This window comes from Amphiura filiformis, chromosome 5, assembly GCF_039555335.1.
Source record: "Amphiura filiformis chromosome 5, Afil_fr2py, whole genome shotgun sequence".
NCBI classification, from domain to species: domain Eukaryota; kingdom Metazoa; phylum Echinodermata; class Ophiuroidea; order Amphilepidida; family Amphiuridae; genus Amphiura; species Amphiura filiformis.
Window position 1 is genome coordinate 9580543 of NC_092632.1, and position 18359 is coordinate 9598901.

The following is an 18359-nucleotide window of genomic DNA, read 5'->3' on the forward strand; positions in this document are numbered from 1 at the left end:
TTGGATGATGTTGTATTCATACTTGCATCTACCAACATCTACTGCGACGTCGCCTCAAGCTAGCCTTTCAATATGCTTCTCGTGTGGCGTGTGTAAATAAACTAATTAGGTATGAAGCATGCACGCAAGGTTAACATCGTCACACGTCTGCGCATGTCCGTAGGTGCTAGGCCAAGTATAAACTTTCATTTAACATTCTAACCAAGCACATGCACCTCAAATCTAACCTCCTACCTCTCTTCCGGCAAACATAGTCCAAGGGTCCCTTAAACGTACTATAATTGTGATTTGAATCTGTTTATTCAGAATTAAAGGATGAATAACTTGTTTCTTTTAGACCCTAATTATGAAAAGGAAAAAAGTTTGAATGACTTTCACTAAAAGTCCTTTTTTCTTCCTTCAAATAACTTTTATTAGTCTTTTTATACGTTTGCAATGAGCATTAAATTAAGATTATTATTTATATTTCCTTTAAATCTCACACCCCCACACTATTCTATCAAAATGAAGATTTTGGCATCAGAAGAAAGTTTACTGTAAAAGTAGAAATTTTCGCGAGGTTTTTATTTTCGCAAATTTCGCGAGTGGCCATAAAATTGCGAAAATAAAAACTCGCGAAAATAACCTTTTGCATTGGGTTTCTATTGCATCAATATCAAAACCGCGAAATTTAAATCTCGCAAGCAATTGACAAAATCTTCAAAATCGCGAAAATATTGACTTTTACAGTATACATTTCTCAAAATTATGCACGGTGAAGTTTATAGGCCTGAAATGTGCATCGTTTAAATGTTAAAAGTGATATCCTCATTGTTCCATGGTGGTTCCTACCAGTACTGTTCAGGCTATGGGTCATTGTGAAACACTTTTTTGTTTCTATACATATTTCCATTTTGCTTGACAAAATCGCTGGTGCAATTTAACTTAAAACTAGGAATTGGATTACTGTATAAGTGGTAATTTTCGCGTACAGTTATTTTCGCGATTTGGAGTGAGAGACACATTTTCGCGAATGTTATTTTCGTGATTGCCCAGTCCTTCCCTATACTTGTAATACATTCATAACCTCATTAATAAACGCGATGCGTGCGATCCAATCATATTTTATTATTTGTGAAAACGCGAACGCAAATCGAGGTCATTAATATCTCACAATTGACCGCAAAATGCGTAATTGTTCCAATGTCGCACACAATTGACTTTCTGCATGCGCCGTACCAACAGCGCCCCACAAACTTCAAGGCAAGGCTGGCTGTCAGATTTGGATTGCGCGCTACCATATTTGCACAGATTCTGATACGCACTTTTGTTATTGGTCGCTTTGTTTTAGCCTGATCGATTTTGGGAAAGGGAAGATGTAAGAATTGTTTATTTTACAAACTTTTGAGGAAAATTTTGTGTTATTTTGTAAAGTTAAAAGATCAAAGTGACGAAAGTTATGAATGAGGTTAATAACTTTGCATCGGTTATATATGGCATTGTGAAAATCTAAACATTTTGCTTTGGACCTCGGAATATCCTCGGTTCCAAAGGCAAAATGTTTAGATTTTTCACAATGCCCTCCAAATAACCGATGCGCAGTTATTAACCTCTAATTATTGCATACATTCGCGAGGTGTTATTTTCATGGTTGGAGCTCTAATCGCAAATTCGCGAAAATAAAACCCTCGCTAAAAATTACCACTTATACAGTACCCTATATGAGGTGCAAAACACCACATTATGAAAAAATCTGACCCGCCCTATAAAACACTAAATCTCATAATTCTTGTTGATCAGCATAAACTAGACATTTTTTCTTTTTCTTATTTCTCTTCTTCTTCCCTGGTATAGTAAGAAGTACTGGCTGTGCTGATTTCTGAGCATCAAATACCGGTGCTCTCCAGTCCTGTCTACAACAAGCAGGGAAAGGCTCACACCCAGGATTGATACATGGATGAAGATCGACACTCCTACCAAGTGTGATCTGACTATTCCTCCAAGTCATACTAGCTTCATAACGCACCTTCATGTCGTAGAGTTCCTTAAATATATCCATGTTGTCACTTCTACTTAAAGGATATAACTCAGAAGGATCAGTTTGAAGATTGTAAACTACTGCATGAAAGTGTGTAGTCTGTTTAGTGTCAGTGCGGCAGTCCACATCATGATAAGCCGATCCACTATTGCCATTTCCCATAGTGAAGTAGTGTGCTTTGTAATTTTTATATCTGACCGCAAAAAGACCCATGTCTGGTTTAATTGTAACACCATAGTAGAAGAAACTATTGTTCAGACTCTGTTGGATAAAAAAAGAATACAAAAATACTGGGTAAAAATCTTATTTGATCCTCATTTTGGAATCTGGAGCTGCCTGCCCTATTAATTGAATCAAATTGATATTTCCTGTTGAAATTTAGTATAGCACATTAGTGTTTGCCACATGAGCTAGGGTATATACTCACTATATAGGTCACAGAAATAGCACAATTATTGTGTTGCCCTGCAGATAGGTATTACTTAACAACATTTAGGGGCGAGGAATATTTTTCCAGTTTTTGCTATTTCAGTGTATATCAATACCTTTATCTTTTAAGAAATGAGTAAAGGAAGGAAATAATCACATATTTCCACATGTCTTAAGGGTAGACAAGGTATTGTTGGTCGAAGCAACCTAAAAATTGATTTTCATTATCTAGATCAATATATTATGGAAAATTAACACCTTGAAGTTTTGCAAACGTTTATTCTACAAATCGTATACTTATGCAAACTTGCTTAATTTATTGTTGTTAATGAGTTATGTACGTTTTACAAAAGTATTGTTGTTTCAGTCCTCTTTACAACGTAACTTAAGAACCGCAGCACCTATAAAAGTATATCTGTGATATTTTAATTCTTCTACATGCTCGCTATGAATTGAGCAATGCAGTTTTTGCCAAAGCTCACTACCATTCGTAAGATGCTGTGAACTACCAAATCACAACAGTTTAAAATAATTAATAACCTTAAGGCAGTAATATATATGTTGTTATTTTCCTCCTTCCAAGAAAAACCATGAACATGAGGCAGAAAATTATGACTCCCTTTATATCAAGCCTTGGGATCTCCTTTATAGAACTTCTACCACCCCTCTTGTGTGTCAGCTTTATTGGTCTCAATTTTTAGTGCAAAGTGCTGCCAGGCCAGGCTCCCCTTTGACCTTCAACAAATCCGATAAAGAGGGGAAGAGAAGTGAGAAGGGGGCAACTGATATTCCGAGCAATATATTTTAAAAACAACTAGATAGCATATTATCATCAGTTCAGTTCAGTTCAGTTTATTTCATCCATTCAAAATACATGTTAACATAATACAGAATAATATTTTCTTGTATAAAACAGTGTGGAACATTTTAAATTATATGACAAAAGTATGAGAAACAGAGGATGAGGATGCCACCAAACGCACAGCGTGATGTTGTGGCACCCTATACATAATGTTTCAATTTTACAATAAGCAAAACAAAATTTAATACATAGGTAAAAAAACCGAACACAGACAAACAAGCCTTGTAAGTAGAGAAAATACAAGATTTACCAATGCAAAATTCAAAGTATACAATGCATATTAAATAAGAAATAATTTTATAACCAGTAGGCATATCTAGAATATTAAGTCATTTTAGGCAATTTCCAAAATATTACATCATAGCATAACTCATGCTTTAAAATTAGATGAAAAGAAGAAACCCTGTTCTACAGGCGGACAGGCTAGATGTATATCCTGTCAAATGTTTTTGCCAATTCTAAAGGGTCTTTTGGACATACACCAGGGTTTCGTCATTTTTACAGTAAGTGATTTGAGGACAGAATGTACAGAACAGACAATCATGGTTAGAAGCACACATATTTTATTCACCATTGATTGTGAAACATGATTGGTCAATGACTTCCATTTAAAGCCTTAAAGCCATATTATAACATTTCTGTACAAATAGATTAATATTTATTTTCCACAAAAGGTTAGCTTTTACTGTCAGATACATCCCCTTTTAATTTTGAGCCGAACAAGTGAACAATTATCATAATTTTTTAAATTATGATAATATGTCGAACTTTACTCTGTTGACCTACAAACACAAGAAATTTGGTCGATTCCATTTAGGTGTAAGTTGGGACATGTGTAAACATTACAAATATGCAAAAAATCAGGTTTGAAAAAAATTAACCAATTTCATATTATAAGATTGTACATTATGGCTTTAACTAAGAAAGATTAGTAAAATCAGTTCTGGAGGATATTGCCATGAATTTGTTAAAAGCTAAAACTTTTCAATTTCTTTTCTATTTTGTCACAAAATCAGGACATGACATCCTTCCACATACATTGGAATACTCTTCCTTTTGTATGAATAATAACTTGTTTTTCAGCTTCGTACCAAATTCATCTGGGGAATATGCTTTATAGCTTCAGGAAATGTTTTATTGTAGGCCTATTAAAGGGTTGTGACCAGATGAACAGCTTCAACCCCCTCCATTTTATCCTCTTAAAATGAGATGTTAGCATCAGAAGAATGTTCATATCCCGCTGAAATTTTAGGCCTGTGTGAATAAATTCTGTTTAGATGTTATGTACAAAAAAGTGATTGCCTCATCCCCATGGTGGTTCCAACCACTGTTCTATGGGCCATTGTGAATCATCATTTTGTAATATCAAAACAGGTAGTGCAATTATTAAACTCCAAAACTTGGAAATCAAATTATTTTTGGTACAGGCATGTGTAGTACAAAATGCATATAAATATGAAAAAAATCTAACCACCCGCCCACCTGTAAGTGTAAACATCAGATAGGTAGCCTACCAAATTCATATCGATATTAGGTCAGAATCACTCATTAATTCTCAAATCTACAACTGGACACTTAGGCATGTAACAACCCTGTTACAAAGTGTCCGCTTCATTTACAACTTTAGACAGAATAGACAAGTTCCAAATACAAGCCCTAGTCAACCATATACCTCCTATTATTAGCTGGCAACAGTGCAATATTTGTTTCAATATCCTATTTTGATTTTTTCACCTGCTTTGTGACAATTATGAGTAAATCTGATGATTAGGGCCTATTAGTAAAAAAATTAATAAATTATGAATTATGAAAACTTTAGGGCCTCATAACTGCTAATTGTTGGTCTAAAGTATATAAAAGTATACACATTTCAAAAATTACTACAATTCAATAATTCAAGCATGTACAAAATATGAAATTGAAATTAAGGCCAAGTGAGATGAGTTGCAAAAAAGAAAGAGAACATGCACCAAAAACATATCATGCTTCCAAGAATTTGAAGGAAATGTCATTCATTGGACAGCATTATTATGTTTCTCCAAAACAACAACTACAGCTTCAAAAATATATATTATAAAAAATCCAATTGTTGAAGTTACAGTTTGACTGTTTGTTTTTGAACTAGATCTCACTGAAAATTTGGCATACAGGAAACGAGCAAGGAACTTAAGTCTAGATCCAGACAAATAAAGTTCACTTGTCATGCTTGTGCATATAAATATCTTATACAGGAATTTATGGACATTTGTTATGATTACATCACCTTAAAATCAAGCAAGCAAGTGCAAACTAGCTCCTTTTTTCACAATGTAGTTTTCACCTTCAATCCCCTTGATTTATAACCTGTTACCACAAAATGAGCGTAAAGTCGCAAGTTGGGCGTTTTGAGACATCTTGGTTGCTGCGTTTGTGTTCTTTGTTTCACACATGGCACCTGTTCAAACCAATATGTCTGCATGTCCTTAGTGAATGGAGATGGGGTACCATTCATAAAGAATGTACAGGTGCAGGGCAAACAAAAAACATCAGTCAACTCAGCAGCCAGGATGTGGCAAAACTACAAACTTGTGACTTTAGGCTCATTTCATGGTAGCAGATCACATTTCATATTTATCTTAGGTTCTGATCTCGAAACAATGGTTCTTACCTGGCCCTGTTGAAATAAAATTGTACCCATATCCACACCATCTAAAACCACACTGGGTAGCGGCACCTGTGCTATATTAGCAATAGTTGGTAGTAAGTCCAATGTACTAGCTATCTCACTGGTCACTTGTCCAGGCTGGATAGTGCCTGGCCAATATGCTATTGCTGGAACCCGCTGACCACCCTCGTATGTTGTTCCCTTGCCACATTTTAAAAGACCAGCGCTACCTCCTCTGGTACCAAATCTTAGAGCAGGCCTGAAAACAATATGGATAAACAATGATAAACGTTGCTCAAAGCAATAATGTGTGATTTGCATAAAGAATAGATTCCTATTTTATAAATGCTTGTTTTCACTGATCCCATTATCCCCTTTTAATTTTGAGCCAAACAAATGGGGTATAACAAAAAATTGTGATTTCATACCAGCACCTACAAAGCGTGTACTACGCTCGCCGATCGTATTATATGTAATACTGCACGGAACATCGCACTCAACATGTGTACACATAGGCTGACATCCACAGGACATTATTTTTAGCAAGCATTCGATCGGTGAACTCTGAATCAAACCGGATCGCCCCGGTTTTAATATAAAAAGTTAAATTTTACTGTTATTAAAGCACTTCAGGCTTTTATGTGGTATTTTAGTACACCACTGAGCATTATAATGATGCAAAAAGTAGAAATCCAAGTAAAATTGAGGGCGTCGCTGTGAAGCAAATCACACATTATGGCTTTAAGAAATGACATTTATTCAGGGCTGTCAATAAGGGGGAAGATAAGGGGTGCATGAATTAACACTTTTCACAACCATATTACTGCGTATTTTAAATATAAATTGAAATTTCTTGACAAGATGGAAGTAAATAATAATTTTTATATCAACTTTCCCTGAATCAGCACCAGCAGATTTCTCGACAGTTTTTAGGAATGTAATGCTCCTTTCATTTGACCTGTGTGGTGATCAACTTACCCATTGTCAGATGTAAAGAAGATGAATGTGTTGTCTTCAATGTCCTGATCCCTTAGTTCTTGAAGCATTTCCCCAATCATCCAATCCATTTCTGCTAGCATATCACCATAGGGACCTCGACTTGTTGCATTTCGAAAACGATGCCCTGAATCACAGAAAGAAAAGTGTTATGATCTATATTTTTGGAACAAAATATTTATTTTTAGCACAATATGCCAAATAAGCTCAAATACATGTATTAATAAATGGTTATTACTTCATGTTTCATTGATAGAGAGGAAAATGTACTTGATATGGGTGTATTCAACCAGGGGTGTGAGTGACCTATATTGAAAAAAGAGGAACTTTGTTCAAAAAAGAGGGGAAAAGAGGAAAAGCACTGAAATTTGTTCAAAATGCAAATTGCCTGAAAATGAAAGAAAAAGCTAAAATTTTGCCTCAAAGAAATTTCCAAAAATGAGGTATTCATGAGATTTCACACCCCTGCATTGGCTTACCTCCAACAAGTAACTTCAAGGGTAGGATGAATGTTTGGATGTAATTTGTTTAGTATAGGGTTAGGATTTACAGGGTTAATCATTATCAAGTGAAAAGGATATTTTTGATTTATTCTGGCATTATACTCACCTGCATATAATGGATTATGAGGTTGATAGAAGCTGTAAATCAGGAAGAATGGTTTCCTCTGGATGGCAGTATTGGCTATCCAGTTCCTTGTGTGAGCAGACATTTTGTCACTCAGTGTTCGCAGATCAGTCGGTTGTTCTCGTATTGTTGTGCCTGTGTAATGGCAATTAAAAACAATATTATAGGTAATAATTAGCAACAGCAACAACAAAACGTGTATAATCTCATAAATTATGCAAGTAAATATAAAAACAAATCATTTATGATTTATGAGTAATTTAATGAACAATCAATTATGAGATCGTCTGAACATAAAATGTCATTTTGGTCCACTTTTCGTGACAAAAGTACAATTATCTGCTGCCATCATTCATACAGATTATATCCCTGCACTAACATCGTCATTATATCCCACAGAGAGGTACAGGAGATCCACTGCTGCCACCAGTACCCAGAGCACCAGTAGTTGAGAATTTTATTGAGTAAGACCCCGCTGATACCATCAGTATAATTATACTAAAATAGTTTGCTGTGTACACCTGATATTCCATAGACAGCTATACAGAAGATCCCCATTGCTGCCACCATTGGTAGAATACTGATCTTCCAAAGAACATCCTCAACTGGTGTCAGTAATAGGATCTGTAAATCTTGACTGGTATTCCACAGTGAAATAACTGTCAACTGCAGCAGTGAATCTTATTCGAAATATCCATGATATCAGTGGCAGTGATAGGAATTCATGTGAGGAAAATATGGTTACAGTGCTGAGATCTTTGGGGGAAAATTTCCTACAATTACAGCACAGCTGATCTTTGAGGAAACCTATAAAATGGATGGTACAATAACAATAGAATGAATGGCAGCATTGGTCGGATCTGATTTCTTGCTGGAACTGAAGGCAGTGGTGGGGCCTTTAGACAAAGTTCCTACAAGTGGTTGGAGTTTAACAGTTATGTGAGAGGTAAGTGTAATTTGTACGTGTGACAGCAGTTAGATCTTCAGTGGCCTGAGCCTTTATCATTTTCATGGCAGTGGAATCAGATTTTGCAACCGCCGCCGCGCCGTTAACGTTGTGGGGGTTTCTGTTGGCAACACGCAACAGTTATATCTGTTGCCTGAAAGAGTCTTCTATGGATATGGAATAGAATCGATAAAGCAACGGTATCTCAGAGCACATTGCAAGTGGTACCAGCTACTGGGTGTATGGGATCTTTGGTGTAACATAGCAGCAGTGTAGCAATGGGATCTTCAATGGAATGAGGCCTACACCTGCACCTTTTTGAAACAAACACCAAAACTGGTGGCATTGATGCTGAGGTGCGATTATAATCTTTGTATAAGCAACACGTTTTAACAGTTTCTCAAGTTCGGCAAACATTGTTTAAAATCAATTACCGAATAGGGTAAGTACAACTTGCTAGACTTGAGTCCAGTCCTCGTTTACGGAGTTTAGGGCTGGGGTTGGACAGTCTTGTGATAAGTCTAGTAGAGTTGCACCCTGTTCGGTATAATCGCTCCAATTGCATGGATCCGAAATTTGTCCAAGATACAGGAATATGGCTTTTCATGCGCGAAGTTGTTCAACATTAAATAATACTTAAAACTTAAAACATAATTATGTTATTACCTTCCATAAGTGCACATTGTCCCAATTTTGTGTTGCAATTGTAGAGACAGTCGTCCGCTGGATAAAAGCACTTTGTACAAGGACACATATCATGACTATACGGTATTCCAAAGTAGTCATCAAATCCTTGATTAGTTGGCATAAATCTATTGTCTTTTCCTACTCCAAGATGCCACTTGCCAACATATGATGTACTGTAACCAGCTGGTTTTAGCATTTCAGCAATAGTTATTTCAGAAAGCGGAAGTCCACCGTACGAATCTGGATGTAGAACTCCTGGATAGACACCAGTTCGAGGCGGCTGACGACCCGTCAAGATAGAGGCTCTGTCAAAGAAAATGACACCATTATCATAAGTTAAAAAATCATATTTTAATATCATATTTTATAATCAAAATTTGAGGAAATTTTTTGTTTTGACCATGTGAAGACTAAATGCCGTCATGGGTTGCAAACCAGTTTCAGAAAGATTCATCAATCTTCGTTTGAGAGCTTCCCCCTTTAATATCACCATCATTCATCATGCTCCAACTACGAGTCATGGAGATGATAAAATGGAGTCATTATACAGCCAAATTCAGTCACTTGTGGATGAAACACCAAAAAAGGATATCCTATAGTAATGGGAGATTGGAACTCCAAAGTAGGATAGGACGCTCAATCAGACTGGAAGGAAGCGTGTGGCCCTTAACTGTAACCCGCAAACAAACGACAGAGGCGGCCTCAGATTGTTGGACTTTGTTACCTACAACAACCTTGTGCTAGCCAACACCCTTGGACAACATAAGGCTTCTAGAAGATGAACATGCCACAGCCCTGATGGAAACCATCATAACCAGATTGATTACATCTTGGTCAAAAAACGCTTTTGCTTTGGTGTTAATGTTGCAAGAACCCGCAGCTTTCCAGGTGCTGACGTAGGAAGCGACCATGATCTTGTGATGATGACTTTCAGAGTAAGACTGAAAAAAACCCAAGAAACCCAAACAACTGAGGGTAAGTTTGACCTCGAGAAACTGAAGGACCCAGACCTGCCGGCAAGAGAATTCGCAGCCAACATCGGAGGAAAATGTGCTGATCTGCATAAATGATACAGACCTGGATTTGGACTCCTTAACGGACGTACACCTTTAATACAGCTCTCACTGAGACCGCCTCTGAGCTCTTAGGCAAACACCGCCATGTGAAGAAGCCATGGATCACAAAGGAAGTGCTGGAGCTCTGCGATAGGAGAAGAGAGTTGAAATGTAAACAGAACAATCCAGAGAATTCGCAGCCAACATCGGAGGAAAATTTGCTGATCTGCATGAATTATATAGACCTGGATTTTGACTCCTTAACGGACGTACACCTTTAATACAGCTCTCACTGAGACCGCCTCTGAGCTCTTAGGCAAACACCGCCATGTGGAGAAGCCATGGATCACAAAGGAAGTGCTGGAGCTCTGCGATAGGAGAAGAGAGTTGAAGTGCAAACAGAACAATCCAGATGGAGCAAGAGAATATAGGGAGGCCAACAAGTTGGTTAAGAACGGCATTAAAGAAGCGAAGGAAAACTGGATTGGACAACAATGTGAAGAGGTGGACTCAAGCCTGAACAAGAGCAACAGTAGAAAGGCATACCAACTGGTAAAAATTTAACCACTGTAAAGAACAGCAGATCTGCAACTATACAGGACAAGAACGGGAAGTGTTTAGTGGAAGAAAAAGAGATTCTTACTAATCTTAGTAGGTGGACGGAGTGCTGCTCCGACTTGTACAACTATGGACTGCAAGGTGATCCATCCTAGACTGCCCACAGTATTACCCAGTTATCGATAATGAGGAAATTCAGCCTATCTTACGAGAAGAGGTAGTAGCCGCTGTGAAAGTACTGAAAAAGGGCAAATCACCAGGCATAGATAACGTTCCAGGTGAGCTTGTTCAAGCAGCAGGTAATGTAGACTATGCCATAGTCGATTTTTGATAAATAAAAATGTTATTAATCATGATGAACGCATTCAGTTGAACTCGAAATTATACTGATATTTAGTAGGCCTACATCAAAATACTAGTATAAAATGGTTATGAAAAAAAGTTTAGGCTATATAATTATATTTGTGACAGTAAAAGTAAAGTATAGGCCCTATAGGCTTATATTATTGAGTGCAACACATCATAATGGCATAATTATAATGACACTTCAATACTGAACAATTCTAATTTTAGAATCTGCCAGTTTATTATCCGAAAAACCGACTATGGACTTTCACTTTTAAGCAGAACTTTACCCCGGGACTCACACACTGTCAATCATACTTGTTTATCAATAAAATCTAACCACAAGACTAAGCATGGGGGTACAATACGCGCTAGATGCATACGCTCATCCACAAGCAAAAAAGCGCCGCATTCCCTAGATAGTTGTGTACCATGTATATAGTTATTAAATGGTATCAGTACGCGTCGGGAGGATTTAAACAATAACGAGATCTGGGCGACCAATCACAAGCCAGATTCATTTTTAAAGATGCATTACATCATCGCCAATTTTAGTTAGGCCAGAAATTGGCCTAACTCTCAAGGCAAAGTCAGTAGTCCACTTGGGAAGCTAACAAACAGAGGGCGTACGGTGACTGAAAAGATCAGTTGTGAAAATCTATCAATTGTGCACTCATTAATTAAATAGCTTTAAATCAGAGTTTTAAGCTTAAATGTAATAGCCAGAGTAGTACACAAATGGCAAGTGGACTACGGAGAAGTCTACAGGTAATGCAGCTATTGACGTGCTTACAAAGATATGTAACAACATTTGGAGGACGGGCAAATGGCCTACACCTTGGACACAGTCTCTAGTGATTGCACTCCCCAAGAAAGGGAATCCCCAGCTTTGTCAGAACTACCGCACAATCAGCCTCATCAGCCACCCCAGCAAAATAATGTTAAGACTTATCTTGAACAGACTGAAACCTCTGGCGGAGAACATCGTCGCTGAAGAACCGGCGGGCTTCAGAGAAGAAATGAGTACCGCAGAAAAAATTTCAACCTTAGAATATTGTGTGAAAAAGTGAAAAACATCTCCAACACTAGCTGGACCTATACCATGTCTTCATTGACTTTAAGAAGGTGTTCGATAGGGTGTGGCATGCTGAACTTTGGACCACTATGAGGACGTATAACATCAACCCAACAATAGTGCGTACCATCGAACGGCTATAAAGTAATCATGGTAATGACATGAGTGCAGTGCTGGCAAATGGAAACATAGAAGATTGGTTTCAAACATCAGTCGGGTGAGACAAGGATGCCTGCTATCACCAACGCTTTTCAACTTGTTCCTGTGTTCCTGGAAAGAATTATGGCTGCCATGCACTAGAGAATCATGAGGTAACTGTTAGTATCGGCGGCAGAGCAGTATCTAATCTTCACTTCGCTGATGATATAGATGGCTTAGCTGGCAGTGACAAAGAACTCAAGTCCCTGATTAATCCCGGGGGGGCACTCACATTCCCCAGCTATACGGGTATGTGCCGCGGCGACGACCCCCTTTTTCAGAGCCGCTAGCCGTTCCTTAGACCCACTCAATTCATTGATTGCCGCTCTTGAAGCCCCTAAAAATTTTCTAGCCGTTCCATAGACCCTCAGATCATCGATCTCCGCTCTCATTGGCATTTTGATTGGCGTGTTTTCTGTCCTACTATTTCGAGCCCAAAAAGCTTCAAAGGGAATTTTCCATCGATTTCTTCCCCATTGAAACACATTGTATATAGGAATAAGGTGGATTTTGGGCGGGATTTTGGGCTCCTTGTACTTTGTAGTAGTGGCAACACTGGTTGGTTGATTGTAAACAGTGATCGCAGCACTGCCGGCCGGCGAGTGCCGAGGCCTTCAGCTGATAAACACTTTGCTGGAAATAAATGATTTTGAGATCTCTTTTGGGAATAAAATTGCCAAATATAAGGAAAAGTACCTCAAATAATTATGTACACGTCCTTGCAGCTAGCCATAACAGTGAATTAAAAGGTAATTTACGATCTACTGGTTCAGTGCCAATAGTGGAATGGTTGTCAAATTCTGCATACTTCACTCAATGGTCTCATGTATGCATGACATTTCAATGTAGCCTAAATGTTTTTCTTTAGTTACGGCACTGAAAAAATATTTTTGTGGGTTTGTTTTTATGGTGAGCTTTTAAATGCTGCTCGCTCCCGTGCTCGCTGCTGCTATAATTATCAGTAGGCTATAGGTAGGTCTGCAGGGTCTAGTAATTTTGATCCGAATGCTGTTTTGCTTTGCTGATTTCCATCGTAGGCCACCCCATCAGACCAATTTTACATTAATGATTTTCTTGATCAAAGTGAAATCGATTCCTTCAAAAATCTGTGGCAAAAACGTAACGAAATTGAGCCCTGGTTTGGCCTGCATTGTTTAGTTCCGCGACCCCATTTTCAGATTTTGGCGGCTAATCAGTTCCCAAGACCCCCCTTTTTGGCTGGTTAATTAGTTCCCAAGACCCTTTTTGGCCGGCCAATCAGTTCCCTAGACCCCCTTTTTGGCCGGCCGATCAGTTCCTTAGACCTCGAGTTCGAAACTGGCGGTGGCACACCCCTACCAAAAAAAAATTCGAGTGCCCCCGGGTGATTAATATCCTCCATCAAACATCACAGAGGTATGGAATGGAAATAAATGCAGAAAAGACCCATCTGATGACCAACAATCCATGAGGAATCAACGAAGCAATGGAAATAAGTGAACAAAGGCTAGGCACAGTAACCAGCTTCAAATATCTTGGTGCGATTATATCAGATGAAGGGTCCATACCGGAAGTGCTTTCCATGATTGCACAAACAACCAGTGCCATGGCAAAATTAAAGCCATTATGGAATGACAGGAACATCTCATTGGGATCAAAATTCAAACTAATGCGCACCCTCGCCATATCCATCTTCCAGTAGGCCTATGCCTGTGAAACGTGGACACTGACAGCAGACCTAGAAAGGAGAGTACAAACACTGGAGTTTATGTGAGTTCCGTAAGATCCTTAGCATCTCATATAAAGACCTTGTGACCAACAGGTGCGGACCAGGGTGAAGCAAGCTATTGGTCCCTACGATGACCTACTAACAACAGCAGAGGATGATTTAAGGAAGCCCCATCATGCACTGTAAAAGTGTTATCACTAGAGTTTCAACTGCCACTTTACTTTTTAAATCCCATTGAACTCTGTGCAAAAGATGTTGTTTTAGAATTGCCCGTGTGTCGTCATTACTTGGTCGATTTCAGATCTAAAGTGATGTATGCATGAAGGATAATTCACACCTTCTGTAGATAACATAAAATGTGAAATCGACCAACTTTTTGAAGGTGTTTTTATTGTAAATATATCTGTCCAAATTCAAATTTAACCATGCACGTATGTATGCAGTGGGCGGGCAGTGGTGTCATGTTCACTCACACAGCTGTGCTAACCGCAAGACTTGCTGGGAAGTGCTTAAATCATCCTCTGTATAATGTAACAACAGTCAGGTAACGTAAACTACGTTGGTACGGCCACATCGCTCGCTCCTCTGGTTTAGCAAAGCAATCCTACAGGGTACAGTGGATGATTCAAGAAGAAGAGGAAGACAGAAAAAGAGATAGGAAGACAACATAAGAAAATGGACTGGCCTGAAATTTGCCACCGAGGGCAGTGGAAGACAGGAACAGATGGAGAGAGATTGTCAAGATGTCATCAGTGGTGCCCCGACGACCAAGCCGGTTAAGGGAGCAGTAAGCAGTAAGAAGACTAAATGTTGACGTTATAGATCTTTTTCCACCAATAACTCCAGAATGATAAGTCGTAAATATGTCAAACTAAATTTTTATATTTCCTGCATCCTGGTCACCAGAGTTTGGTTTTAATACATTTGAGCATTTTGAATTTGACCCTCATATAAACTTTGACCCGTGTATCTTGAAATTCTTCATCTGCAAACCTGAAACAATCATTTAAAGCAATGACAAAAAAAGTCATAACCAAGTTTACACTATTTTAGGGCTATAGGCCAACTACTGATGTTTCTGATCCATTTGAGCATATTATTTGACCATTTTAACTGAAAATGGATATTGTTCTTGTGCTTCGCGTGATATTTGTTCCAATAAAGTCATTTTGGCAGCGAAAGACACTACAAAATGTAGTTTGGGAGTATCACTTGTCAAGGGTTTTACACCTACTCCCACCCCTCTCAGGATGTCATACGATAAGGAAATGCACGCCACTGTGCCTATGGGTTATATATAGGCTATAATGCGAGCGAAGTGAGTAGGAATTGCTCATAGTTTATTTGAATGCTAAATTCCTAACCCTTGTTAACCCGGGATTGTTCAACATAAACCCATATCAAAATTATGCCCAGTCACAAAATGAAACAATCATCATGATTTTATAGCCAATATCGAGGTGTTTTCCTTTATTTTGAGAAGTTGTCAGAGAAAATGTCAGAGGTGAATTTGTCCAAAGTTGACCAAATTGTCCCAAAACGTTTGACATTTCGCAACATTTTATATAATGTTACGTGAAGTGGCCCAAACCTGCATAACATTGTCTTGACCAAGTTTTGGACAGACAACTTAGCGCAATCCGCAGTCACTTTACGCAGTTTGAGCGCAGGTGATGGCAATTTTGAACACTTTTAAGCGCGTTTTTAGCAACTCTACGCAGTTTTGAAAAACTATTAAGCAACTTTGAATAACTTAACGCGAATTCGAGAAAGTTTTAAGCAAGTTTGTGAAACTTTGAGGAACTTTATACTATTTTGACAATTTTAGACAACTATGGGCAATTTCCCCTGTGACAGGGGCCTTTTCAGGAATCCAACTTTTACATCTTTGGGGTGTGGTCTTTGGACAACATTTCCGATCGGCTGAAACTACGGGCGATTTCGTCACCTTAACACGGGCCTGTACGTATGTTTTGGCTTTTAAAAAAAAGCTTCAGTGTTCAGAGGCCTACCGCGTTTTCGTTTTCGTGGATTGTTACAACTTTGTTTTTGTGTGCTCCTACCTCATTCAAGAACACCATCATAGGCGGCGGAATTAACAGTAGGGGGATCCTAATGAAATTGTAGCAACGTTGGCAACTTTTGATAACATCCACGAACTTTATGCCAAAATCTGGAAAAAGAGTCAAGATTCGTAACGTAGCGCATAGCCAGGATTTTAGTGTGAGGGGACAAAGCCAAATGTTCGTCCCGATGTTCGTCCCCATTTGTTTTGTTGGGTTTTTGTCCCACTTTTAGTCAGTTTGATGGGCTCCATTGTAGGTTTATCTCTAATAAAATTCTATTGGGGGAACCCTTCCCCTTTCTGGCTACGCCCCTAGTTAAAAACAAATAGGCTTAAAATCTGATAGCAAATCCACTTTAATGAAACGATGTCGTGCTGATCATTGAGTGAGCAGAAGATTGTAGTGGACAACCGAAAGTCGTGGAAATTTCGCACATAAGAAAGGATTTGTCCATTTTATCTCAGATCTCATTGTCTCAGTAGCCTATATTGTTGCCATTTTGCCATCATCATTTTCCCCTATTATATGCAGGTCTTTTTGCTCCATTATTTTCAAAGAGCAGACTGATCTTTTTTTACCTTCATGAGCAAAATCGGGCAGAGCACCCCTGCCAAAAAAGAGTAACCACTGGGACAGAGGCCTCTTAATGGAGTCGCACATCATCAGTGATCATAATCACAATTTCAACAACAAAAAAAGAAAAAGAAAGAAAGAAAAAAACATCTATGACTCACCTTGCCGGACTGCATATAGGACTGGCAGTGTAGAAATCCGTGAATTTGAGTCCTTTGGCCGCCATACGATCCAATATAGGTGTGTATGACGATGGATGGCCATATGATGACAAATCGCCATAGCCAAGATCGTCGGCTAACAAAATAATCACATTTGGCGCTCCTTGTCTTCTTCCAGCTACTAATAAAGCATTGAATAAAACCCAGACTACAACCACAATTTTATGATAATCTGACAATATTTGCATCTTAAAGAGTCAAATCCTCAAACCGCACCTGATGTATATTATTTTCCCAGCTCCTCGTTAGATTTCTTTCAAACCTGTGCCCTGGACCTCATTGAACTGGACGTGGATGTGACAGTTGTTGGAATTCGCTTCAAGTTGTTCTTTCTCACGTTAATTTAATAATAAATTTCATTTATCTGATGTGAAATTAACTGCAGGATGTTGCATACCATGTATGATAGATAACCAACGTCACCAATGTGTAACTGTTTCAATGTGTTCGAAATTAGTCGCGGAAGTTCGAATCTTCTGCAGTCTGGTAGATAAAAGTCTGGATTAAATAATTCTTCAACCACTCACTGCATGGTTGCATGGATGAAAATTTTTTTAAAGTTGCAAAACCATCCTCCGTTCGACTATTCAAATAAATCTGAGCTTTCTTCAATGTCTCAAGATAATAAACTAATGTTTCATTCACCACACAAACATGTCTTTATATTCTGCTCCCCGTAGGTGGGCGCACCTAAAGGAAAGCACCTATGTTTGTTGTCTGTTTTCGATTTCCCGGGAAACAAGTTAAGAGGAGAGATCCGTCCAACGTCTGTAAGTCCGTGGCATTCATAGTTCATGTTAAATGTGACATTGTACCCCACTCAAATTTGACAGGCGCTGAGCACAAAATCAAACCAAATAAAATCACACTTAATCAAATTCAACCGGTTCCAGAAACTTAAAACGCTTATTTTTCAAAGATTTTTATCGGTTTTACAATGATTTTCTGACAACTTCATGCACATGTTATCACAACTTATGTTATTACTTCTTGCCATCGTCCTTGAGACACACCGGCCGCTCATCCCACTGCGCAAATATATATTCATTTACTGTTTTCACTTTAGGTACGCCAAACTTGAATTTTTTACACACCTTGTATATTTGTTAGTTGTGATTTCTTACGACTAGTCCAATAAAATATCCACTTACTTGCAGACGTTTCGGAAACTGTCAGTTTCCTTTATCGATGCTATTGATGTAATGACGATCTGTATACAGCTGATGTTGACTGCTGCTTAGCAACTGAGTTGCCAGTTGCTTTCTTGTCAGTTATCAGATCGTCAAAACGTGACTCAAGTTGTATTGCCCCTCGTCTCTGTTCATGGTGTTGCCCCGCTTTCTGATGGTAAT

General features: G+C 38.4%; 1 protein-coding gene across 1 annotated transcript; it reads right to left on the reverse strand.

Annotated features, from left to right (window-relative positions):
- Nucleotides 1-1698: 1698 nt before the first annotated feature.
- Nucleotides 1699-17659, reverse strand: LOC140152585 (arylsulfatase A-like). Its single transcript, XM_072174978.1, has 6 exons — nucleotides 16948-17659; nucleotides 9188-9513; nucleotides 7558-7710; nucleotides 6931-7075; nucleotides 5956-6211; nucleotides 1699-2278 (listed from the first exon to the last, which is right to left on the reverse strand). Exons 1-6 carry the CDS (start codon nucleotides 17193-17195, stop codon nucleotides 1760-1762), a joined length of 1647 nt encoding a protein of 548 aa, XP_072031079.1. The 5' UTR covers nucleotides 17196-17659; the 3' UTR covers nucleotides 1699-1759.
- Between the last annotated feature and the right edge of the window lie 700 nt (nucleotides 17660-18359).

Coding starts and splice junctions, on each gene's coding strand:
- LOC140152585 (XM_072174978.1), bottom strand. CDS start 17,195: ATGCAAATATTGTCAGATTATCATAAAATTGTGGTTGTAGTCTGGGTT. Junction 6,212..6,930: donor TTCTTTACATCTGACAATGG/GTAAGTTGATCA, acceptor TATTGTTTTCAG/GCCTGCTCTAAGATTTGGTA. Junction 2,279..5,955: donor TTTTATTTCAACAGGGCCAG/GTAAGAACCATT, acceptor TTTATCCAACAG/AGTCTGAACAATAGTTTCTT.